This window comes from Lepidochelys kempii, chromosome 9 (genome assembly GCF_965140285.1).
Source record: "Lepidochelys kempii isolate rLepKem1 chromosome 9, rLepKem1.hap1, whole genome shotgun sequence".
Lineage (NCBI taxonomy): Eukaryota > Metazoa > Chordata > Testudines > Cheloniidae > Lepidochelys > Lepidochelys kempii.
The window spans coordinates 83,242,104-83,268,671 of record NC_136388.1 but is presented as its reverse complement, the minus strand read 5'-3'; the positions used below and the strand labels follow the sequence as shown (position 1 = coordinate 83,268,671).

The 26,568-nt window shown below is 43.6% G+C and overlaps 1 protein-coding gene across 5 annotated transcripts in view; it reads right to left on the bottom strand.

The window, feature by feature from the left end:
• The window catches only part of AMOT (angiomotin), an 83,167-nt gene that overhangs the window by 18,529 nt on the left and 38,070 nt on the right, over positions 1–26,568 (bottom strand). For all 5 annotated transcript variants that reach the window (XM_073361156.2, XM_073361157.2, XM_073361154.2 and 2 more), the window contains 4 exons: positions 19,310–19,772; positions 14,685–14,829; positions 12,700–12,792; positions 9,253–9,398 (listed from right to left, as the gene is read on the bottom strand). In XM_073361156.2, the coding sequence (XP_073217257.1) occupies positions 9,253–9,398; positions 12,700–12,792; positions 14,685–14,829; positions 19,310–19,772 (847 nt within the window). The remainder of the gene's footprint in view (positions 1–9,252; positions 9,399–12,699; positions 12,793–14,684; positions 14,830–19,309; positions 19,773–26,568) is intronic.

The following is a 26,568-nucleotide window of genomic DNA, read 5'->3' as shown; positions in this document are numbered from 1 at the left end:
ATCTCCACTACCTTATGCACGAGATACCATGTTACCTCTTGCAATTATTGTACTCAATCAACACACAGTATATTCTATATTCAAAGTTATACAATGAAGTGGTATTTTTCCCATCTCTGACTTCTTCGCTACTATGACTATCAGCTTGGAGCAATAAACTGTGAACCTGGATTCATCCGCTGAAGTCTTATTGCAGAAGTTTAGTTCTATTTTATCTTCTGGATGGATTTGTCCTCAATATAAAAAGGCCCAGGAATATTGCAGCCAAGCACAGAGGGAATTTATTAACATAAATCAAGAATATGAGTATGTTTTCCTAAGACTGGAATTGGAAACAGCGTTTCTTGAACATTGCCAAAATGCTGCAGGCAAAAGAGAAAAAAAGAAAGCACCAAGCTGAGGCTTGTTCTTTGTTAACTGTCATGGTTCCCCCCAATAAGAAAACAAAACTGGCTGCTCCACGCTGATGGCCATAACAACATCTGCCAGTTGGAGAGACGGCAGCAGTGGATGCTCGAGTCCTTCTGTAACTGGCTTCTCAGTCAACAGGTGCTCCACTTAACAGCTCTCTCTTGCTCGTTTATGAAGATGTAGAGAGCAGTATCTGCCTCCCGTTCCTTCCCTTCCAGCAAGATCTGGAAACTCTTTTTAAGCAGCTGCAACTTTGGACCAGTAACACGCACAAGTCAAGAAGAGCCTGCAGAGAAGCACTGTACATTCAACGTGCCCTTTCCCATCACTAACAACCTGATGATTCAATTTCTTCTCCAAAAACTCCTGGCTTCTAGACTATTTCTTAACATTTTCCCCACAACCACTGAACTATAACTCCCAGATGCAAATTCTAACCAATTTGGATGCTTTGGTTGCTAGCTTCACTCTATTTCTTTGCATTATGATATGAATTTATCCAACGTAAATCCGTTTGTTCATCTTTGCTCTTAGCCTTGTATCAAATTAAGTTTAAATCCTGTGTGCTTCACTGTGATTTATTTGTAGAAAATAGATTGAGAACGATTTTTTTTAAACACGCAAACATAACAAAATGTCAGATTTTTCAATGATACAGATTTTTCAATGTAATCGGGTAATAAATTAATGTTCACATTACCAATAGTAACTCATCTTTTGGAGGGGGTGCTGTGAAGTTACAGAGTACTCTATCATATTAATAGTCTTCCATTAATATAGCACCTTTTAAAATTAAAAGATCCCAAAAGACTTCAACTATGCCCACTCAGGGCTGCGAGGCTGTTAGCTATTGCACAGCATCCCAGCACAACCATGCTGGGAGACACAAATTTTTCTACAGTACCTGGCGCAATTCTAACAGCACGGGGCTAGATACATACATACAAATCCTTTTAACTTCACTGCCTGGCTACTTTGCAAAGTTCATTTCCAGATACCTAGGGTGTCGTTTTAATTCTGTCAGACATTTTAATTGTTGCAACGACGTCAAATTTAACCGTTTAAAATAGATGCTATCATTTTTCCAGGAAGAATTCCAAAACAACACTCTCCCTTCTAAAACATTCCTCCTGAAGTCCTGCCACACAGTTTTACACAGATGTCTAAGCACGACATAATGGGTAATGGGAATAAATTGCACAAAATTAAAATCAGCCAGGGAAGTGCCCCAAAAAGATTCCTTGGTCTCCTGATCAAGTAGTTTTTTCATTCTTCTTTTACTGTGAAGACTGTTTCTGCAGTCAAGACATTTCTGGTAGGTTTCAGTGCAATAAAGAGCAGCAAGGCAGGCTAGGGATTCTAAGGCTACATTGTTCAAGAGAGTTCTGGCTGACCTGAGCAGTTCTTTGTTTCCAAGTTAGTCAGAATGATTTTATTGCTTAAAAACGACTGCACATTGAAATCCATGAACTGCAAGACTCCCAGCAAACAGAAATAAATCCATCTCTCTAAATACACAGGAATGAAATAATTAAACAAATAAATTCATGAGCTGTGGAGAGCAGGAACTAGCTCTTCACATGGGAACATACTTAAAACACCCACTTCCCAGAACAATGCAGAGAATTCCTTAGCAATTCCAGCCACCAGGCTACCTGAGGTATTCTTTGCCACAGAGAGCATTTGATCAGACATGCAGAACTACTGGTCCAAAAATCAGTTATAGCAAAGAACAATGTGTTCCCATCTAGAGATAGGCAGCTGAATATTATTAGAATTGCTCACTGAAAGAGACTGATTGGTAAAACTCCAAGAGCCGAACAAAAACAGTTCATCCATTTTATTAAGCGCTTTAGAGACAAATCCTGCAATATCCTCAAGGGCTCCAGAATCCTTGTAGTTAAACTAGTGCCATTCTGTGGGGCAAGGCAGCAGGGTGCGGAAAGACAGCGGAGGTCACACCCATCCAGTGAGGAGCCCAGCTCTGTCAGGGGCTTCAGGTGCAGGGAACAAAGGCAGTCAGGGCAGAAGACCCTTCCCTATACAGGTCCTTAGCTGCAAAGGGAGCACAGAGGCTGCTGCATCCTTCAGGCTGGAGTAGCCTCCATGGAGCAAATTCAGCCCAGAAAGCAATGACAGGAGAAAAGGGGGGAAATTCCTCCCCTTCAAAGAGATGTATAGCTCCAGATGAGTTACTCAGTGAGGATTTTTGGGAGAGGACATCCTGCGTAACCAGCAATGATTCAGAAACCCTCCCAGCCATTATCCTCTTTGTTTTGGATAGCACTATGTCAGCATCTGCCTCCAACCCGCCGTTTCTGAGATCTTCAACATATTTTTTAAAATCTTTCCAGTGTGTTGTGATTCTATAATGGATTGATCCTAAAGCTGAATCAGTTCAGATGCAGCTGAAAATGTATTTCCCCACATGAATTTGCTCACTATTTCCGAAACATACTAAGAAAAGAGCGCAAGCACATTTAACCCATATATAACGTATGTAACTCTCTCTCTCTGCTGTTGGACTATATTCCTGTAAGATTCTTGTGAACCCTCAGTTTGACTGAATTCAGTTCCAGTTAAGATGCCACTGGCCTCAGCAAGAGCTCATGCTGAAGCAATTTGGTAATACTATCCTCTTACTAGGGAGTAGGGTTTGCTGCATGGGAAGGTCATAATATTGTCTCTCCATTTGTTTGGGTTAAAGCCTCAAAGCCACCTCTGGAAAATTACTAACAGGCAGAAACAGAGTTGGAAATGCAGCAGTAAAAAAGCCATTTCTGCATCATTACAGAACGACAGGTCATTAAAGACATGCACACACTACTTAGGGGGAAAAAATGTAAAAGCACCTTTCTCTCCTCCCATTGCCATACACACATGCATGAACAAGGTTTGCAAATAAAGTATTTCCTTTAAAAATGATTGTTATGAATGACATCTTGGATACAGCATATAAGATACAGTAGACACCATTAAGAAGTCAACATTTCAACATCTGCCCACAGATAAACCTCAGAGTGTAACCAGAAATATCACATTATTCCCTTACACTGTAGATAAACCAGGAAAACCTGTGCTATCCTAGCTCTGGTAGCTGGTTTATGTTCACATTGTATGGCTGTAACGTCTTATGTCTTCTAGAAGCTTCCTTTGTAAAGAATATTTCCTTCAAAATTTGTTTCCAGGGTTTTTCCCAATGTGCTTTATAAATTTGGGAGGAGGTTGTTTTCCTTTACATTGTGAGTTGCACGTGTGTTATCTACTAATCTGTACTTTTAGTGGCAATTGCTTTACTTTGGGACTGTTGTATCTGGACCGCTCAGGCTCTGTTCTGTGGTGGAACCAAGAGAATGAAAGTTATACTCCGATAAAGTTGCATTTTGGGAGGAAATGTGGCAGCTTGGTTGAAGTTTGGCCCTCCATCAAGAGAATGTTAAGAGTCGACTGGCTTAAGGAGAAATTGAGTTTAAAATCATCTTTTCTAAAAGCAGTGCTGATGACCCTTTCCTCCATTATCACCAGCTGTGGCTGGGTACTGCAGTAGGCACCTCTGACAAATTCCTGTTGCCATACTGAAAGCCTGGTACGCAGAGTCAATGGGTCTGGTCACTATGGCCAGTTCTGCAGATTCTGCAACTCTGTTAACATTAACTTAGCCAGATTAGTATATGCTACCTATAGTGTCTTGCCCACAGTAGACTCTTAAAACCTGTTGTTAGCATGTAACCCAACACATGCTAATAATGCAATTTTAAATCCTAGTCCAGACAAGGCCTATATTGGAACACATCCTAGACCCCTAGCATCTTCCTGCATACTGTACACCAAAACCACTCAAACCTTTGCAATGCAATTGAGGACAGAATGGCAATCCATTCTCCAAAACTACTGACTCCTACAATGGGGGCTGAAGAAAAGTCTCCTTTAGTTGCCAGAAGTATTCAGTCCATAGTACACAGTTAACCAGTTGGGACTGCAAGATATTTTACAGCCAGCATGTATTTTAGTTCTGGTATGTAGAATTCATGTAAACTATGTTTTAGTTATGTAAACAATCAGGGTTTTTCACTGAGGAGGAAAAGGCTAAATATTGCCCGAGAAATGGATTTGGTATGACACTGTAATCACTCAGTTGTTACTGTGAAACTGTGGCACTTAGTAATGAGGCCTAAAGTAGAAGGGAGAAGGAAACTGACTAGAAATATATTACCGAACTTTATATAAAAATGTTGCCCCTACATATGCGGCATACATGAAGCCAACTCATGCTAATGCTAAAATACTTGCACTTCAATAACACCTTTTAACTCAAAGAACTTTAAACCACTCAGGCCCACAACACTTCTATGAGATGGGCAAGTATTACACCCTACTTTGCTCAAATGAGAAATAGATGCGATAGGGGAAATTTAAGTACTTGGCCCAAGGTCACACAAAGTCAGTGTTACAGCTAACAGCAGAACCCAGGAGTCCAGGCACCTGCTCCAATTTCTACACCAAATTGTCTCCCAGTCTGACCTACACTGTGCATTCCTGACGTGCTAGAAAAAATGATAACCCTATACAGCATAGCAATGGTTAACAATTCCCTCAGCAGCCTCTTAGGCCACGTCTACACTACCCGCCGGATCGGCGGGTAGTGATCGATCTGTCAGGGATCTATTTATCGTATCTAGTGTAGACGCAATAAATCGATCCCCGATCGCTCTGCCGTCGACTCCAGAACTCCACCAGGGCGAGAGGCGGAAGCGGAGTCGAAGGGGAGTGGCGGCTGTCGATCCTGCGCCGCGAGGACATGAAGTGATTCTAAGTCGATCTAAGATACGCAACTTCAGCTACAAGAATAGCGTAGCTGAAGTCGACGTATCTTAGATCGATCCCCCTCCCCCAGTGTAGACCAGGCCTTAGACACTCATTCAAGCAAAGGAAAAAACTAGACTAACTGGCATATGCCAGCTATTCCGCAGCCAGCCCATTCTTCTTTAAATTCAATGTCTCAAAAAAGCCAGCAATTTTTCCCATGATCCCAGAGGCAGCCACCAAAATAGCTGTCCTCTTGATCAGCCTGAGCCAACAGTGAGGAAGAAGATTCATTGGCCTGGATTGTTGGCATTAGCACCAGCCATTTCCTTAACTACATTAAGTAAATTATCTCCTTAATGAGACTGCTATGGCCACAGGAAAACAGAGAAGTTCTTTGATTGGGAGTTTAACAAGCGTTTACTAATTTGCACCTACAGCCTACACAAGACACATTTTGCTGCAAACTATGAGCCAGGTTTCCAAAGAGCTCAGCTCCCATTCAGACACCTCAATGAAGGGGACAGAATTTCAAGTGTTCTGCACCCAGCAGCTCCCACTGGTTCTCTGTGGGAGCTGAACTCATTTCAAAACTTGCCCTTGTGGGTCAACTGGTCTTCCCTTACCCCGACTGCTAAGCAGGAGTCCCCACTGAAATCAATGAGGTACGATATGGAGGCAACAGCAGCAGGATGTGATCCGATTTCTCCCAGATACATTAAGTAGTAACATTTTATTTTAAATGCACATTAAATAAAAGCATAGTCCTTAACTACCAATGAGATGAGGGCCTTTTAAATACCTAAGATAAACATACAGAAAGATGGAGTTCTGTTTTTTTCTCCTTGGGTTACTTATCTTGTTATATACATGCCCCTGGCCTACTGCATGTTGAGAAACATAAGGGCAGGGCTTTAGTCAGGCCTGCGTCTCATACATAGCAGTGCAGAGGTACCGCTGGCTCAGTTGTAGGCGAGCATCAGGAGGAGGGAAAGCCACAGTTCACATTACTGCTTCAAGCGGCTACTCAGCTCCTCCCTCAAGATCTTACCAAGGCCCTCTGGCAGAGGGAGGACAATGAAACCCTCATTATTTCTGAAGTGAAAAAAAATATGGATGATAAACACCACCTGAAATAATTTTGAAATCACAGATAAGAAGTTAAGGGCAAACACTATATGATGCACACAGACATATACTGGGTACTGTAGACATATTTGCTTTGAGTTCCTTTAAGTATCCGTGATCATACCCCTACTATTGCCCAGAAATAAACCAACTTCATCTAATTTTAATTTCAGTTGCACCTTATTTTAAACTTTTATTTAAAGAAACATTTAATCTACTATTAACAATGCAGGAAAATACTCTGTGAGCGTCCCTTTCTCCTACTCTAGCAGCCTCCACAATGAGTTTGGAGAACTCCAAGGAGGCTGCTTTCTCAGTATTAATAGTTCTTTTATATAACCCTTTCACCCTGCCACCAAGTTCTTAGAATACAGAATATTAATTAAGACTCAGAACATTCCGATGAAGTAGGCAAGTAGTTTTATTCCCAGGTTTTAGAAGAGGAATATACAGGCTCAGAAAGTTAGCTGACTTGCTCAAGTCAGTGAGTCAGTAACAGAGCTGAGAAAAGAATCCCTTCATCCTGATTGTAAGTAAAATTTTTAAGTTCAGCGGCACATAGTTTCTAGCTCTGATATAAATTAGAATAAATTCTGTTTTTTAAAGGATCTGACAGATATCAGACAGGATGAGAATCTGCTGAGTAGGAAGCCAAAGAGGAAGAAAAAAAAACAACCAACCACACAATACAGGATGCAACAACCAGGGCCACTGCCAAGTGTTAACATAACTAACTCCACCCTCTTCTGCAGCACTAATTTGGAAATTCCTGACAATTATGGGAACTGCCTATTCGGGCAAAGCACGCAGGAATAAAAGAAATCATTGACAAATTGTTCAGATATCTTAGTCACTGTACACCACAGAATCATAGCCTGACATTTAGAGTCCTTTTCAAATTGTTACTCTAAGCACTGAGCTGTTTCCTGTGCCTTCTTTTGGAAACTTACTGAAAAAGCAAATCAAAGATTTGAGAAGCCCTCACAGTTTAGTGCCAATGAGGCAACAAATCCTTCATGATCCTAAGTATTTTAATGAAAAGTGATTTGGGAGAACTGCAAAGAGTGGTCATTTTTTCTCCATTCTCCCCATGCCTCCACTAAAGAGTGCAACCCTGACAGTTAATTTCTGCTCACTTGCTGAGAAGCTTCCGTATTTATCTGCAACAGGAAAGGTGGCACTTCCTGTGGGGCCTAGATTCAAGCAATGGCTGGATAAAAAACACCACAAACCTTCATACAGACTACACTATAGTGCATTTGACCTAAAAACAGGGATCATTAAGTATATCCCATATTTTATTTTTAAAAAATTAATCTATTGGCAGAATATTTATAAGACTGCAGCATACCACAAATCTCTTACTAATACAAGATGGCTTTTTAGAAATACAACATGTGCATGTTTATCTATTACTAATCTGCTGTCATTCAGATGCTACAATGATGGAAGCAGCGTCAGCACCCTCTCTCATTTTAAAAGCCTTCACCTGACAACTCTTTACTCTCCTGAGCATACACAAGGCCCAATTCAGCCTGGGCATAAGCTGATGCAGCTCTTCTGAAGTCAATGGAGTTGTGTCAGCTGCAACAAGAGCTGAATTTGCCTCTTGGTCTTTAACAACCTCTCAGTCCTCCAGCTTCACGAAGTCCCCACCCCCTCTCGGGCCCACTTCCCTTGCTATCTTGAGGAGCAAAGCCAAGTCTCACAGCTGTGCACAGCACTATACCTGGGGCAGCTCAAATATTTGACAGCGTTGGTGTGACATTAGTGCTGGTGAAAGATGCTAAGTCAACAGTCCCTGAGCAGGAATTCCTCTGCTTATCTCCAGAACAAGCAGCAGCAGGGCCAGCTTTCCTCACACTGCCCCAGATGTGCAAGAACCCCTCATGTTTTCAGAGGGCAGTTCATACTCCATATCCAGTCAATCCTTAACTTCTCTAATTCGGTGTAAAGCTGAAGTTCCATTTCTCCAAATGACTCCACATCCACCTCTCTCTCTGCCCTCTTCTCCTCACACAACTCTAGAGTTTGCCAAAGTCTTTTCCCAGACATCCCACTTTGATTGCTTCAACTACTTGCATCTTCATACCTTCTGTCTCAGACATGTCAATCCTCTCCTTTAAGGAGAGTCTGAAAACCCTCCCATTCCACTGCATGACCACATAGCATGTGCATGGCTCCTGTTTATATTGTACTTTAGTCTGTAGCTCCTCAGGCTGGGGATTCTTTTGGCTGGCACACACACACAAACAACAAGGGGATGCACACTGACCAAGGAGCGGCATATAAATGGAATCGTAATGGTCTGCAAAGATTGCCATTTGCCAACCATCATGGGGTTTTTTGTGACACAGGCGTGTTTCCACTGGGAAACAGAATGTTGATTCTTTGCTTATTAAAAAAAAATTGTTAATTCAAATTATGCTTTTAAAACTGTTTTCCTTTATTAACTCCTCTTCAACTCCACCCAGTTCAATATGAGTAAGGAATACAAAGTGATCAGTGTAGCTCTGTACCAGAACACCACCAAAGCATTAGTGGACAACGGCATGAGAGGAGATTATTCACTATTAGTTAAAAGCCCACCCTGACCTGAGTTCCCCCAAAATTCTGGGGGTGTTTGGATTTGAGATTTCAGTTCAAGCCCATCTTTATCATTGATTAAAACAGGAGGAAAATGAAACATCGTTGCTCAAAGGATGAAAGCCCTTAATGGAAATACAGGCTTATGGCTTATATACACTCTGTTTTTGCACCAATTTAATTAACTGACACAAGCTAAACAGATAAACAGCTTTAAAGATAGCAGATTTCCTACCCAGTTTGTAAAAGGTAAATCACTGCCACATTCTCTTTCATTAACATGTACCTGGAGCTACCCCAATTTCTCTCTACCAGTGACCTTACCTCTTCCTCCAGTTTCACCACTTTGGCCTGAGCATTGTTTAAGGCCTGATCACGGATCTCAATGTGCCTTCGCTGATCCTCGTTGGTGGAGCGTGCAGCAGCTAGTTCTATCTCCAGTTTCTCCTTCTCCCTCTGCGTTTCTTTATCTACGGAAATAAAGTGGGAAATGTAAAATAGATAGAGCTTTCTTTGACAGACGACTAGGAGTGGGACATTCCCCTAATTCTACCAGTGATCAAGAACAAGGGGGTCTTTGCTGACAGCTGCTTGCTCTCCAAAGAATGGAAAGGGCCGACATCTCTCTCTATACAGAGGGATAGAGATAATAGATTGCTGAGAAAAATATGTTAAATTCGGTCATTTATCTTACCCTGATTAGATAGATGGCTAAGAGAATGCAGCACTTTTTATCTCTAGCTCACTGGTTTAAGATCAGAAAACAAGCTAACCTGGTAACATCACTGCTTGCTGGCTGGGTGATGGCAGGGGTGCAAAGGGGACCTGTCCAGCTTAGGGCCACAATGTAATGTTTGCTTTTGACACGCCCTATTCTGTGATGAGCACATTTTTAAATTAATCCATAAATACAGAAATATAAATAAAATACCATGACAGCTCACTGACCTCAGTTCAGTTCCTGACGGGCAAGTGTCTTCATTACTGAAGCACCGCCCAGTGGCCCCCTTTGCCGGCATTTTCAGAGGGGCCAGGAAATGAATGAGCAATGAAAGCTCATCTCTCCTCTGTCGCCCTTAAAAGTGACACCCCAGGTCAGGACTGAGGCATGTTGGCCTGCACGGTCACTGGTCCAATTGTACCCGTGCTTTGGTTACATAAGGAATTCACCCTCTAAGGCATCACCTGGCACCATTTGCCAGCACTGTATGCATTTGCCAGTTCACATTGGATGAAGAACTAACTGATGCTTGATGCAGGAATTACTGGGTGGGGTTCTAAAGCCTGTGTTGCACAGTAGGTCAGACTAGAAGATCATAATGGTCCTTTCTATCCTTAAAATCTATTACATTGTTTGGATTTCGTATTTAACATTGCTATTTGATGGCTTCTCATCTCTTGAAGCAAGGATTAGTAGGCTCAGATAACGCTGCTAGTGATGAGGCACACAGACTGCAAGCTTGGACTTCAGGTTTTTTAATCGTTTTTGGAAGCAGATTCACTTGGGCTATTGGTACAATTTTACACGTTTGCTTCCTCTGCCCTCTAAAGTGTTTATTTCAGTCCTGACTATTTCCCTTCGCAGTCAATTCTAGCCTCAGCAGGTCCAATTCATACTGTGAGAATCCAAGCCATGCTACTTGTGTCCCAGCTGGACAATGGGTGGTGTCCAGATTTACACACCACCACAAATGCCAGAAGCAAATGCACACACTGTCATCCTACCATGGAAACAGTCAAGTCAAGACAAAATTGACTGGAATCTACTCCATGCTCACTGACTGCTCCAGTTACGTTGCCATCTGTCAAGAGCTGAACTTCACGAATGCCTTAGAATCTGTGCAGTTACACTGCATGTTCATTCACAGAAGAAGTAAACAGGGCAAAATCAGGCCCAGGAGAAATATAATGCAAGTGTATAAAGCAAACCTGTAAGTGAGCAAAGCAAGAGTGCTAAGCGGACGTGCTTTCTGCAGAGTCACTGCAGTCCTCAGAAGAAGCCAATCACTTGCACTGGTAACATTAATTCAACTTCAGAATGCACCCCTGCAGCAACCTACATTCGGCATTGACAACACCAGAGAAACTGCATTCCAAAAACTAATATCCCATGCAAAGGAATGAGGACAAGCAGTGAAAGTTTTTGAAAAACAGATGCCAGACCTTAGCTGTTAGTGTTGACAGTGTGTGGTGTACACCAGCGTATAAATATATCTACAGGCACAGAGCAGTTCCCATTCTTTCACCAGAAAAGAGCCAAGTGTGGAGTGTTAGCAGCATAGAGAAGCTACAAACTCCGTTCTGTGAGGGGACCAGAGCAGCCCAAAAAATGGTTGCTGTGGCAGGGAGGGAGCATAACCAGGGCAGCCAAGAAGAAGCATGTCAATGCAGTACATTTACAGGGCAGCCTCTGAAGTGGGGCTGTTAGGGAGCCCTGATTGCAACCTTAAGCTGGCTTCTGCTGGCAGAAACGTGGGATAATAGATGGCAGCAACACCACCTGCCCTTCCCTAGGTGATTCTTTCCTACAGCCCAAGGATCGCATCAGCTGGTATTGCAGGTTTAAATCACAGCCTGGAGGATTGTAACCTACAGATTCACACATACAGGGCCAAATTCTGCTCCCAAAATCAATGCCAGTTTTGCTACTGACTTCAGTGAGAACAGCATCCAGCCTGTGTGATTTATGCAGACAGACATCTCATAAGAGCTATGGTACACCTCTAGATATCAAGCAATAAAACACAGCATTTCTCCCCTCTTGTACTTTTATCTCAACATCTATTAATCCAGTTTAAAAAACAAACTAAACTAATCTCACAACTAAGTAGACTTCCCAATACCATCTTCAGGGATTTACATGGACAGCTAAGCCCTGTGACTTCAAAGCCACATACTCACAACATGAACGGCTAAGTGAACGGAGGTAGATTGAGGACAGCACAAGGGAGGGATTTCAGCACTGCAAAGGAGGAGAAGCAGAGTGTATTGCACCACTGCAAATCCTCTTCATTTTGCGATTTTATCTCTCTCTCTTTTTTTTTTAAAAGACATTATATAACACAACAGGAAAGAAGCAAGCATTGTCAGAAGGGTGGAGTGCACCATGGAATTAGGAGGAAAGTTGACTCACTGCCATAAGCCTCAAGATATTTCAGTACAGGGGAAAGGCAAAATTTCATACCTGCAATTTTGGTTTGCCCTGTGATGGATCCACTGCTCTGGACATAAGTCATGACCCTTGGGTATCGCTGCCCAGCCCAGCAGAATAGAGGCAGAGCTCCTCCTTTTTATTCTTTTAGACTGAAAGTTCTCCCTGCCAGCATCTTTGCTAAACTGACCATGCCAATGAGCGACTGTCTGGGAAACAGCTGGGGGATCCACAGCCCTGGATCTCAACTTAGCTCCTCGTCTGCCCTCACTTCCTTCCAAGCCCTTGCCCATGTGAGGGATCAGAATTCCACCCTATGCATGGAAGCACACTGATGTTATGGACTCTCATCACCCAGTGATAGGATTTACCGTGTAAGCAGGTTGCTTTGTGTTTGTAGGTGAGCAGATGTATTTTATGTGCTGACAGAAGGAGAAACCTGAATTTAACTTCTTCTTGCACTGGTAGTTTCAGAGACTCTCCAATGTGCCCTACATCACAGTAATATCTGAGTGCATGACAAGACAGACTGATATGGACTACACGACACCGCCTGAGTGGAGGATTTTTCCCAGCCTGAGTGGCACATTTTTCCTAACCACAGTAAACCTCTGACTCACTTTGTGCAAAGAGCTGAGAGATGGTTTTCCGATTGTCCTCAGATCCCTCAAATTCCTTCTCAGCAAGCTGCTTGTTGGCCGTCTCCATACGCTCTGCAGAATTTTTTTTGAAGAGGAGAAACAACAAGAGAATGAAAAGCTTTCAGAAATGCTGTTAGAATCACTAAGTGAGTTGCATCTACTCTGGACGTGTAAAAACAAGTTCTATGCAAAGGACTCCTGCTTCTAAACAATTTGAAACAAAAAGCCTGGATCAGAAACTGAAGGGGCAGTTGCTTTTGCAACACCCACAGATGCTGTTTAAATATTTCTAGCTCCAACACTCTTCTGGAAATATTTTAGAGAATTCAGTGGGGGATGAAGCTAACAGAATTCTCTATAAATTACTCTAAAAATTTCTGTTGCACTGCCTGTTGTTGTAGCTGTGTTGGTCCCAGGATATTAGAGAGACTGGGTGGGTGAGATAATATCTTTTATTGGACCAACTCCTCTCAGGGAGAGAGACAAGTTTCGAGCTTACACTGAGCTCTTCTTCAGGTCTCTCTCTCAGATTCCCTCACCCACCTTGTCTTTCTAAAGATCTATAACATGTAAGAGTTTCGAAAATTTAAAAAAAAAATAAAAAAATCACAAGAGTGTTGAACTATCCTATGGAATTTTATCCCAGGGACATAATTTTCTTTTAAATAACACAGGATGGCTCCAAAAACCTGTAGAAAGGATATCATTTTTTAAAATTAACTTCCGCAAGGGTATGTCATTCTCTCGCAATCCTCCACTAAATCTTCTGGGCAGAAGTTGGAAAACTATAAGCCCTAGTGGCCTGATCTCTGATTACCTGACTTTCCAGAAAAATGAATAGCCCTAATAGTAAGTGTATCAACATTTGTCTCTTGAAACAGCAGAGCTAACAAAAGGCTATATCAGTCTTAGGACACATATATTAATTGCTTAGGATGTCTGATTTGCTGGGAAAAAAGAGGTTAGTTTATTTATTACAAGCTTCCGTATGTCACCCTCCACTGTAGTACTGGACACTATGCATTTTAAAACCTACCGCCAGTGAGCCTCACACTACAGCACTAAATCCAGCTGCGTAGAGGTTTGAGCTTGGGTTCTAAAGCCTAGGGAGGTGGGAAGGCTTTGGAACCCAAGCTCCAGCCCGAGATGCAACCCAGACGCCGAGAATGACTGCTGTGCATTTTTAAAACAACAATGTAGACATACCCTACATGACTTTAGACCAAGACAAAATATTTCCCATTCTCCAAAGTCACCTGGCTTTAAACGGTTAGAGACCATGAGGAAAGCGATGGCAGATAACACACAGGAGAACCAGAAAGCATTTACAGAAAAGGCTGAACAACTAGTTAAAATTATTCTGTGTTTATGTTTCTAAAACCACAAGCCGTTTTCTCCCTTTGAAAAATTAAATGCTTAACCATTGCCAATCTCGGCTCCAACACCACTCGCTGACAGCCTCAATTCCCTACCACGATACTGATGGAACTTCTTACCAAGAGCCAGACACTACTAAGGAAATACAGACAGCATCTTGCCCTGGAAGGGAAAGGAGAGTCTGAAGGAAGAGCTGCCTGGATTGATAAGGAATGTTGAGTGCAAAGGGGTCACTGGACAGGACATGAATGTCAGCATTCACAGTTTCACACTGGCACTTGAATAAAATGTTTTTAGAATACAACGTGAGAAATAGCCCCAGGATTATATCCTGGGATATAGTTTCGGCTTGTCGCTATCTTTCTGTTTCCTTAATGATTAACAGGCTGGAAGTTAGATATTGCAGTAATCAACTGAACCTCACCTTTCAACACTCCCAGCACTCTGATGACAACACTAGACAGTTGAGAATACCTGGAATATTAGGTCATGCTCTGTAAGCGTATCAGCCATAACAAGTGAATCACAAAGGAAAACAGACAAGTACAAAAGAATTTTTTTTTAAATTGAAATTTTTAATATTTTACCTCTCAAATCCCTGTTGAAATCATGAAGCCTACGAATTTCTCCTTCCAGCTTATTTCTCATAGCCTTTTCCAGGGCATCCCGCTTAGAGGAGGACTTCTCCAGGTTTTTATATGCTTCCGAAACTTGCTGAATTTCTGTTTCCAGCTGCAGAGCAAATTAAAGCATCCATTTCCTTTAGAATTAACAATGCCTGGCACTTAGGTAGCATCTTTCTTCTGAGGTTCTCAAAGCGCTTTATTGAACAATGATTTATTAAGCCTCGAGTGAGGGAAAGCATGATTCTAGCCATCGTACAGGTGCGTAAAACTGCGACACAAAGTCGTTGTGACGTACCCCAGGTCACACAGGGAGTCAGAAGCACAGCTAGACAAAGAGCTGGAGTCCTGTCTTCCAGGCCCTTGCTCTTCATTACAACAGTCAGTGCGGGGAACAGTTATTTGAAAAGACAGAAATGCGTTTTTGCAGGTTTTGATGCTGGAGCCTGGGAGCAGGGGCACAACTACCCAGTGAAACCACCATGAGCTTGGTCAAAAAGCAATTTCATAGAAGGACTTTGATGCAAAAAATAAAGCCAAAGAACAAGCAAAGCATATAAATAAAATTATATTTAAAAATATTAATACCAAACTGTAAGTTACCGATGTGCTTTGCAGATTTGTATTTATTTAGGGGATAACAATCTATTTTGTATGTTCTACTTACAAATCTTCAATCTAATTAATAAATAACAATAATACCCAACTCATAGATAGTGTTTTCATCAGAAGATCTCCAAGAGATTTACAATGGAGGTCAGCATCATTATCGCCATTTTACAGATGGGGAAACGGAAGCACAGAGCAGTGACATGACTTGCCTAAGGTCCCCCAGTAAGCCTGTAGCAGGGCAGAGAACACAGCTCAAGCAAGTCTCCTGAATCCCAGTCTAGTATCCTATCCACTAAGGGTACAGTGGCAAAACTTTTGTTGATCAGGGGTGTTAAAAAAAAAAAAAAAACAACAACAAAAAAACCCCCCACACACACTCCAAATGACAAAAGTTTTACTGAGGAAAAGCACCGATATGTACAGCACTTCGTCGGCAGGACCGCTGTCCTGCCGACAAAGCTGCTGCCGCTCATGGGGGGTGTGTGTGGAAGTTTTTTGTTGACAGGAGAGCTCTCTCCTGCCGACAAACAGCAGCTACACTGCGTGGCTTTTAGCGGCACAGCTGTGCCGCTAAAAGCCACGTAGTGTAGCCATAGCCTAAGAGACACAGCTCTGAAAATAAACCAGAATATTTGGTCAGTCATCATTTAACTTCAATTTACAGAGTCTTGAAGCCACAGTTGTTGAAACAGTAAAATATAGCTTTCCCCATCCCCTCTCACTGTACAGCCTCTTGGTTTGATGTCTAAGCAGGGAACTGCTCACCAGAGACAGAAGCCAATTCACTTCCAGTTCTCCAAAGCAGGCAGAACATGTTAATGTCACTTTGGCACTAACAATCCACCAAACAGCAGACCTCACCAGACCTCCTGGGGCAAGAAGTTGATTGGAGGGGTGGGGGAAGGGGGGAAAGAGAATTCCTTTATCCCTTGTTATCAGGAAGCTGTCAAACACTTCACTAAAACACTTCCCTCACTGGAACCTCCCTAAAACTGAACAAACCAACCTGGACAGAAGTCATGTTGGGAATAAGCAGCCATGGGAAGAAATAGCAAACACAGGATCTCCGACATGGTACGAGAAACAAGAACAACTAGGTAAAAGTTACAACAGCCAGGCACTTCAAGGGCCTTGCAGGCTTTTTAGGGGCTAAAGTGCAGTTCAAGACCCAAAAAGAGGTTTGCAGAGTCCTGAACTGCAGCCTGTGCTCACCTTCTCTCCACATCTGCAGGGTAAAGGGAGAGCTGACTGATCAGCTGCAGGTTCTAATTGCTGGTGAATTCAGTAACCAACAAGCAATTTATCTTTGTTTGTCTATCAGGCAAGCACAACTATAAACACACACTACTGACAATTGTTTTAAGAATTATAAAAGCCATACGTGGCGGTGTGATGGTGAGGGCTGTCTCTCTTACTTTGCCAATCCCTGCTGTATAAAGCAAGCAACAGTGAGGCTACCTAGAATGACACGTGAATTGTGTTATGTCGGGGATTTAAGTGGATTTATAGTGCCAGAGAGAAGTGCTGTCTTAACAGCCCTGAAGGTCCAAACTTCTTTATTTACCCACAGTTTGGGGTATACACAGCATGGGCAGCAGCAGTGCAAGCTCCTCTCACAATGCACTGTCAGGCAGTTTTGGAGGGACCATTTCTGGGGCAAGAAGGTAGTTCAGTCCCCATGACTGACTTAGTCTTTGGCCTATGGAATCTCAAGTATTTCTAGAGAACTCACCATCATAATACCTAAGCCTTCTCCAGACCTAACGGGAAGATCATACCATCTGCAGCCTCAATGTTATTAGAACTGGCTTTAAGTAACTGAGCTAACCAGTCAAGCAACCTGCCTCTCTGAGAATGGCACCCTTATTGGCAATTGGAACAGGCACAATCGCCTACTAGGTGCAGAAATGAGGCCACCAGCTCATCACACGTAGATCAACAAAACGCCAGCAGAGGATAAAGCTTAGCTACTACCAACATGAGCAGGTTCCAAACTGGGTATGGAGATGAAAGGCTCCAGAACAGATAACCAATTCCCTGAACCATGGGCGGCAGGTATAATAGGCCAGGGAAGGCTGAGCCTGCCCTGGCGCTGCCGCTGCAACCCCAGTTTTGGCAGTTTCCACATCTGCAGGAGGACATTTTTATTATGTGCTATGCAGGTTCCAGGGCAGCTGAGGAGGCCCTAGAACCTGCATGGTGCATATGAAGCTGACAGGTAGCTCCAACCCACCCACCGCTGCCTGGCTGCTCTTCTCCACCGTGGCCTCCCCGCTGCCGGTGACAGTCCCCCCACCCCAGGATCTGGACGCCTTTCTGTCCTCAGACAGGTACATTGGCCTCTGTGCCCCCTTAATGTGGGGAGATGAAGCTGCCCCTGCCCAGAGGACATGGAGCCCCCGAGTGGCAGGTTCCAGGGCAGGGGGGCTGCAGTGCACTGAGACTGGCACCTCGAGAGGACCCAGGAAGAGCTGGCTGGGAAGAATGGCTGGACTCCCTGCCTTGGGGCAGCAGCAGCAGGAAGTGATTGTGAATCGCACTCCCCGCTGTGCGCAGTGACTCGGGATCACACGCCCCTTGCAAGGTCCCTGAGCCCTGGGGCTCTGCTGCTGGGGACCCCTGACTGCAGCTGGGAAAGGTGAATCTTGAGGAGTAACATTCCTGCTGCTCCCCAGGAGCCTCTCCCAGTGCAGAGACCTCAGCCTAGCTAGGGCACCCCTTCCTTTGACCCAGCCCCTGCTCACAGGGAGGGCACTGCTTGGATGGAAGGTAAAAGAGACCTTTCCATTCCCCCTCACATGGTGCCTCCTGGTTCTACCCTGGCTGCAGGGGGGAGGGTATGGCCCCAGGCTGCTACCAGCTGGGCTGTGGCCAGGAAAGCTGCCGCCAGCTCCCATTCTTGGCAGGGTGCGTGAAGCCAGCCTGCAGTGTGCTGAGGGCTGGGACAGTGACATGTGGGGGGACAGAGAAGGGAGAGCGTGCAGCTGCAAGGGAGCGCTGTGCTCCTTGCTCCTTCTGCGCGCACATGGGCTTACTTGCATGCCCCTCGCCTCGCAGCCTCAGCTATATCTGCTGACATGCATGCCACTCCTCTGCACAGTCAGTGCATTCTTCTACATGCCTGCCCGCCTCCCTGTCATCTGAGTGTTACTCATTACTTGCTAGGAGATCAGTGCACTAACGGCTTGGACAGCGAAGTGCAGCATTTGTGCACAATTACCCTTCCTGTGCCATTTAAAACAAGAAACCAATAATGTTCCTTTCTCACAGTTTTACCACCCCACCCAACACCCCCCATGTCTATTAGGAGAATGGCTTTATTGGGTTAGGGGAAGGAGGAGATTCTAATTGAAGAGATTACTCCTAGGTATCAGAGTTTTCCTGAGGAGCCTTTAATTTCCTCCACCAAACCCTCTTGCTCTGAATCTAAATGAGAAGTTGCTGCTGCTTTTCGAAGTGGTATTCCTGAGCCTTCTCCGTTGACGGGGCTTATATTGCACTCGGTGTGCTCTGAAGCAGGGCAGCCCGGTGTATCTCTTGCAGGGACAACCCGCATAGCGGCTGTTCGAGGACGTGGGCAAGAGGGGATTGAAGGGGAAACAGGGATGTGTGAAGGGGCAGGATGCGGGTGGAGGGAGATGCAGGGAGCAGGATGGAATGGGGGGCAGGGGCAATGGGTGAGCTGCATGTAGGATGGGGAAATGCGGGGGAATTGGGACGGGGAGGGAATTGTGGAGCTCTGGCAGGAGGAGGGATGCGGGGGGCACGAGCAGAGAGGGGGGAAGGAGAGGAGGGACCAGTGAGTGGGGGAGGGGGCGGGGCCGTAAGTGGAAGAGGCAGGAGGGAGAGCTAGCCTCCAAGGGGAAGCGTCACAAGCCACCCATGCCCTGAACTGTCCAGCCCACATTTGTTTTGTTGTCATTTTAACTACAGAGAATATTAGATAAAGGAGAAGGTCAGTTCCATTCAACACCCACCTTCTGTAACCTTGCCACTTTCTCATAGCACCCATCCAACTCCTGCCGTAAGGATCGGTTCTCCTCTGACAGGATCTCCACCATCTGCTGGGCCCTGGAAACAATGGCAAAAGGATCTACTTGTATCTGTTGATAAGGAGAAGGTATCTGCTGAGCCCTTGGCATTAATGTGTAGGAATCTCCTTGTTGCTGCTGCGGCTGCTGCTGGCCTAAACCAGGCTGGCATAGCCGGTAGAAATCTCCCTGATGGACCTGGTTTGACAGGAACAGCTGCTGGGTCCGCGGTAGAAAGCATGGGTCTCCCTGATTTGGAGTCAGAGGTTGCTGATGCTGGGAAGGAGACAATCTGGATGGTGGTGGAGACTGCAGTAAGGTCAAAGATCCCAAGGACGTTAAGGAGGAAGTTGGGCTGTGATGGTGAGGGGGTCTCTGCTGTAACTGCAGGTGTAGGTCAGGGTTTTGCCTGTAAAACAATAAGAGCAAATTCAGCTGAAGTTCTGCAGAGCATCACACATCAACCAAGCTGTATGGCAAGGTGCCGAATGCAAGTACATGTAACAGCTGCTACCGGTAGGATGTTCCGCGCACAAGACTTTAATGCAAATACGTTAAGTATGAAAAATCATGTAAAGAAGCGCTTCAAAACCACTAAGCAGCTGTGTGGAAAAAATCCCAAACGTAACAACTGTCCTAAGCTCATGAGTACGTTTGTACAGAGATGGCATAAGAAACTACCTTGAGATCCACTCTGTCAACCACTCCAGAATAGCACTATTGTAATTCAGAATACACTGGCAATATATTTATTAAAAATCAAATCTGAACTGTTGAAAGGAGAACTATTTTGCGTGTGTTTACTTTTCCTCACTTTACATGGATAATATATTAAACTAAGGACAGTTGAGCCAGTCCTGTACTGAACTGCATAGGCTCCGTTGCAAAGGTCCTGCCAGCCAAGAAAATCTTTCTGCAATTCAGGATACAGATTTAAAAGGAACAGGCTATGGTCTTGTTTATTACTGTGCCAGCTGCTGTTGGCTCAAGTACACTGAAATACCCACTAATGAGCCACAGCACAGCCAGCGGAGAGAGTTAAAAGGAGGTGATAACCAGCCTGACAGTTGGGATCAGAATTTGGGTCCAGAAGCTTCCTCAGTCCCAACACAACAGGTATTTTACAGATCACCTTTGTACCCAATATGCAAAGGATGAGAGTCTGTTATAGATCTGTCTAAACAACTTTAACTCAAGCTGTAGCAGCTCATGCATGCAGCTGTGGAGGTCCCCAGCTCACATCCTGGTGTGTTGGTCAAGATGGCAGCTGTCACTTGAGCACTTCACATATCTAATAGACTGCTCAGCCTCAGGGGAAGGAGTGCCAGAGCTCTTTGCTCCAGAGACTCCCTCTGGTTGATGTGTGGAACAGCACTGTCAGCCTGCATGGGGAGCCACGGCCAGCCCTGGAGGAAAAACTCTCATACTGTTGTGGGAAGGAGTAAGAGATGAGGAAACTTGAAGATCCCTCTCTCCCCATCCCACCATAAATTTCCCATGCACATATGCCCACCTCCTTTAAAAACAGTTCAATTTGGTGAAGTTCTGAGGACACTTTTTATTTAACAGTCTAGTTTTCTAAACAGTGTCCAGTCCCTTCCTAAAAGTTACCCTGGTACGGGACAAGTTTGGTATTTCCCATTCTGTAAAACATTCCTGTTCTTCTGCTGTAACTTCTTAACCCTTTGGCTGCTGTTCAAGCTTGCAGGTGGAATGCACTCGCAACCCTGCATCAGGTATGGCCAGGAGGAATGACACCTATTGTGCTGCTCTGCACTGCTGAACATACCAAGTACATCCACCTACTGGGCTACTCTGTTGACCATATCAGGGACGTTAGGTGGAATACACCTGCTGCGCTGCAGAATTCCCCAGGTACATCCTTCCATTCCATCCAGCGAAACATTAATTAATGATTGCAAGTGCTTAGGGGGATTAGTAGCTAAAGGGTTACATGAAATATTTGTCAGAGGATGTTTGAGTGCTTAGAATCGGCCTTCCTGTACTGTACAAAGCTCATGCATCAACTTTTCATACACATCCAAAGAGGAAACATCTGCATTAATCACATCTTGTTAGCAAGATATTTTAGAGGTCATATATTCTGAGCTTCTGCATGGGATATACTACCTCGGGGTTACACGTCCTGTGCCTTATTTAACATAAATACATGCCACTGTATCCAGCATGTGATTGTTACTTTTAACTGGACTTCTTCTGGTCAAAGCCACTCCTGTTTACATAGAACAAGTTACATCTGTTGTCTCTTATTACTAGGAACATAGGTTAGAAATCCCTCTTTGGCTCTCACATTCCCTAGAAGGCTAACAAACGCAGCCAGAGAGGCAACTCACTGTCACTTCAGAAAAACTAAGTACTGGTCTGGTTATTGCCCATATCATTACTACCCTCTAATGACTGTGTTACTTACTGTTTGGTAGCAACATTATTTCAATTAATGCATTTCCCTAGGAAAGATCAGATGCAGCATGTGGTTTTCAGGGATTGGGGGAAGAAAGAGAAGATGTGCAATTAATTTCCTCAGCAATGTTCAGCTCAGATGTAACATCTGGTTATTTCTCTACTGGGAGGTTACTGCTTTATACCTTTTTTTTTTTAAACCAATAGTGGAGACTGAGGCAAAAAGGTCAAGAGACTTGCTCAAGGTCAATGCTTCAACCAGGAGGGGAATCCTGAGTCTTTATGACACCCAACCCTTTCGTCTAACCAAAAAACCTAAAAGAGAACCTGGCCCCTAACATTCCACCTTAAATGGCCACAAATGCCTCACAGAAACCTCTGAAAAAATATCCCAATTAGAGAAAATTCTGCAGATGAACCTAATCTTGAGATATTTTATTAAATCATCAAGGAAAGTTACATGAAATGTTAGACTTTTGCTTCTTCAGAATTCAGTGGCTCCTGGAGTTTATTCCCAAGTGACATCATAATCCTCTGCGTGATGTCAATCATTTCCATAAAAACCTGACCATGATGTCAAACACAGCACTATGTTGACCGACAGTGGTCCAATCAGTTTCTGTATGAATTTACATTTTCAATAAGTTGCCAACCCTTATGTTTCCAAGAAAACCTTCCAGACATGAACTGACGTCGTACTCTCTGTCCGAGTATGCAGCAGACAGCCTGAAGCACTAACCAACACAGGTCAAATGCCTCCATTAATCTAAATGGTTTGTTAACAAACATTGTAAGCCTACGAAGGATCATTAAAATGTTAACATTATTTACTACTTCAATACAGATCATTTTAGTGGAAGTATTTTGTTACTCTGCAATGGCGAGTGCAGAGTAAAGTTTGGGAAGAGTATTATTCTCTCCTTCTCTTCACCCGACTGCAGGTGAGCAGAAGGAGCAGGTAAGTATTGAAGGGAGATTACCATTTTTGTGCATGTGATCCTGATAACAGTAATAATTAAAAAAAAAAAAAACATGAGTGGAAAAAAAAGTAAGTATAGAAAGTTGCAGCTGAGCTACTGCTAAACAGAATACATTTCCAAGATTGCCAACCAGCCGAGGGTCGCAGAGCTCACCTTTGCAGCATCTCACCTTCTAAAATTAGTCTGGGCTTGTTGGTTCCAGCACTGACCTGAGAACCAGGACTCTTTAGTGCTAGTACCAGTTCTGACACTAGCTAGATGTCTGATCTTGGGCAAGCCACAAATTCTAAGTGCCTTTACTTTCCCCATTTGTAAAATGGGGGTAATGCCACCACCTTTTAAAAACACCCTGAAATCCTCAATTGCAAAGCTCAAAATACAAGTTCAAACGGTTACTCAGTGTTGTTAAATCCTGCAATTTTCTCTTGTGGTATCTGGTGGTTTTCTCAAAGCCCCAGCTCCTGGGTTCCTCCGATGATGAGAGAATTACAACTGTCACCTTATTTTAATATAGCACATTTCTAACCCGCAAAGTTATAGAGAAAAGATTGAGAACATGACATGTGTGAACCATAGAGGCTCAGAAACCAGAAGACAAATAAAGTGAACCCAAAACGTTTTGTTTATTTGTTTGTATTAGACTTCTGGATTTTTAAGTCAATCTCATTATGTTTGAGGCCCAACTCGTTATTTTTGAGTACACGGGACTGGCAAGTTATTAATCAACCCAACAAATACTTAACTCTGTGAAAGACAATGGCTAACCATAACTTGGCGTTTTATGCATAGCTTAAAAATATATATTTTTTATTTTTAGTTCTGCTCACTAGGTGCTAGACATTATCCAAACACTCAAGAAAAAACTCACAATTTATGTAAAATAAATATATATATTATTTATTAAATTTACTCCAGTGTACAACTGAGCGACAAGCTATACTGGATGGGGACATCAGAAATACCAACTGCAGAAGAAATTAGAGCAATAATTTTATTGAGTGTTTCCCAAATTGGGAAGACCAACTCCTAAGGGGCCTCTTCACTTTCAAGACTGCATCTTGAGAGAATTCCTGCTTTCCACTCCCTGGTGCATCTCCATGCAGCATACAACATGGAGCGGTGCAGATTACGTACTTGGATTTGTGGTTTTGCCCACTACAAAAGAAAGTAGGTATTTTAGCTGTGAGGGCAGAGACGTCGGAAAATACTACATGGTAATAAGAACATCAAGCAAAACAATGTAGATTCCTGCATTAGAAGCCCTGAATGTTGCATGCACTGCACACATCACATCACACACAAAGTCTCCAGGGGGAAATAAAGAGACCAGAGAAGGTACCTGACTCATTAAAAACTCTCCTTCTCCCCTTCCTCTCCTTCATGCTCAAGCAGTTACACTTCCCCTTTCTTCCACAGCCCTCCCGTCCCAAACTTGGAAACATTAACCACCAAAGTGAGCAGCCTTCACATGATCAGACAGACAGCTGAAATCTAACTGAAGTATTTTTGTTTTGCTTCCTGTTCATACCTGATCATCATCTACTTGGACACAGCTCAGGCTGCAGAGGGGAAAACAGTATGCCGAAAAAATACTAATTATGGGCCTAATTCTGCAGCACTCGTTCACAAGTACAGTCCCACTGCGGGCAACAGAAGTAGTCCCCCACACAAGAGCTGATGGATCAGGTCCAAAATGGGGCTGGAACTTGAATTATTCATCATGATCACTGAAGTGCAACAGGCAACTACTAGGGAGAGAATCAGGCCTCTGAAGCTTCACATTCATCTTACCCATATTCAATTATTTTTAAAATTTCTAAAAGTGCCAAGTAATAACATGGATGCGTCAGCCTGAATCCCTGGCTGGCCTGATATTTCCATGAATCCAACGTCATTATGAACATATATATGTTCCCAAACTAACACCACCCAGAAGCAGGTGAGGCAGACAGTTTGCAGTTAACCTGGTGGGTTAAACTTACCACACCAACCATTCTTTTCCCAGACTCAAAAGGGTGAATCATGAGAATGCTGTGAGTTCCCTAGTGTTTATCTTGCTCAACCAGTTTTCGTTTAACTGCATTGTTCGGTCACCCTCAAATTCCACTAAACAATGAGGGGGGGAAAGTGGGTGTGGTTTCAAGAGCAGAAAGAAAGGTCTTTGTTTCCTTTCTGTGCACTTAAAAAAAATTATTTATCAGGATTCGTTTGGGTTTTCAAATATAAACAGCCCCAGTGCATGCACAAGAGAGAATTTTGAAGATTTTCAGCATGAGAATTTCGAAGATTTTCAGCGTTCCAGACAAGGCTGCAAAGCCATTCATTGCCCTTCCCTGACTCTCAGAAAGTGTCCCCCCTTTTAAAAGTTGTGGACTTTTAAAATGCCCAGTCCATTGTCCAGCTGCACCTTTAGCAGCATGGAAGGTTTATTGTTTTAATGACAGTATATTTAAAGAGGGAGGGGGGTGGGTTTTGCTATGCTGCTCTGTAATTTATGGATTAGGAGCTAACAGTTTAGTCTTCTAATTGTTCCACCATTTCAGCAGTTGCTTCCAAAGGAAACCTCTGCCCTGTGCAGTTATGCAGGTTAAAAAGTAACCTCCTGGACTCACAGTGCTTTGAAGACAAATTTAAGTTGCTTCCCAACACCTGAAAACTTGCCAGCTGAATCTCCTTCCATTGGCCAAGATCCAGCCAGTACAGAAAAGTAAGCTGTTGGTGTGGTTTCAAATGCCTCTCTCTGTACACAGAAAATAGGCTAAGTCTCTGATATGAAGAATATTCCCACTGAGGGATAATCGTTAAGAGTCTCTTGCCGTTTTCAGCTTGCATAGCAATTTGTGGCCTTGCCTATGGATTTTGTGAACCATTTGCAACCAACTTCTACAGTCATTAGTCCCACTGGGAAAAAACAAACAAAACCAAAAAACCCTCCTCCTTTCCTGGCTTATTTATTATTTATGTCGACAGATCAAAGGGCCTTCTCACCAGGCCTGTTTGCTGCAGAAAGCATTTCAGATCATGAACAATGGCGAATGAAGCCTGAAAATAGCTTCCAGTAGGGCTGGAAAGGATCCACCTAGATTCAGATTCTCCAGAGCTCTGAATCTATTCCAAAAGCACTGGCTCTTCTCTTCCTCCCACCCCACTCTTTAGACACAAATACACACAGCCTCTCCTGCCTACTTTTGTAATACTTCACTGACCTCGTGTTGCTGCTTTAGAGCATTGTCCAGCCACAAAACAAGGCAGAAATTATTACACTGATGTCCACTAGCTTGAAACATTTGAAGTGGGTTTCCACTTGGTCTAAGAGAGAAATCTGATCCACCCTGGGCTGGGTCTTAAAGTTGGGTAGGACGAAAGAAAAGGGAGCTTAGAGCCAGGTTGCACTGCAGTTTAATAAACTTGAACTGCTTCACCCACCCAGGATATCAGTATTTACCCCAGATCAGATCCAGCTCCTGAACCAGAGCAAATTAGAACAGGTCAGGATCTCAATTAATTCAGGGAAAAAAATAATGGCTGCTAAACAAACAAGTCTGGGATGATGCACTTTCCCCTTTCCTAAGTGAGCTCATATAAAAACATTTAGGTGTGGTTTATACCCTAATAAACTATTGTCCTGGCAGATCCAGTTAAAGCATGGCTTAACCTTGCAGCAAGAGACTGCATGTTTCAACAGTGAATCATGCTACAGCTTTGGCTTTTTAGCAGAGCGGTTGCATGGCTCAGGAACCTGGATAAAACTCAATGTGGACCCATCTATGCTACAAGATCAAACTACAAGATCAAAAGCGTTAG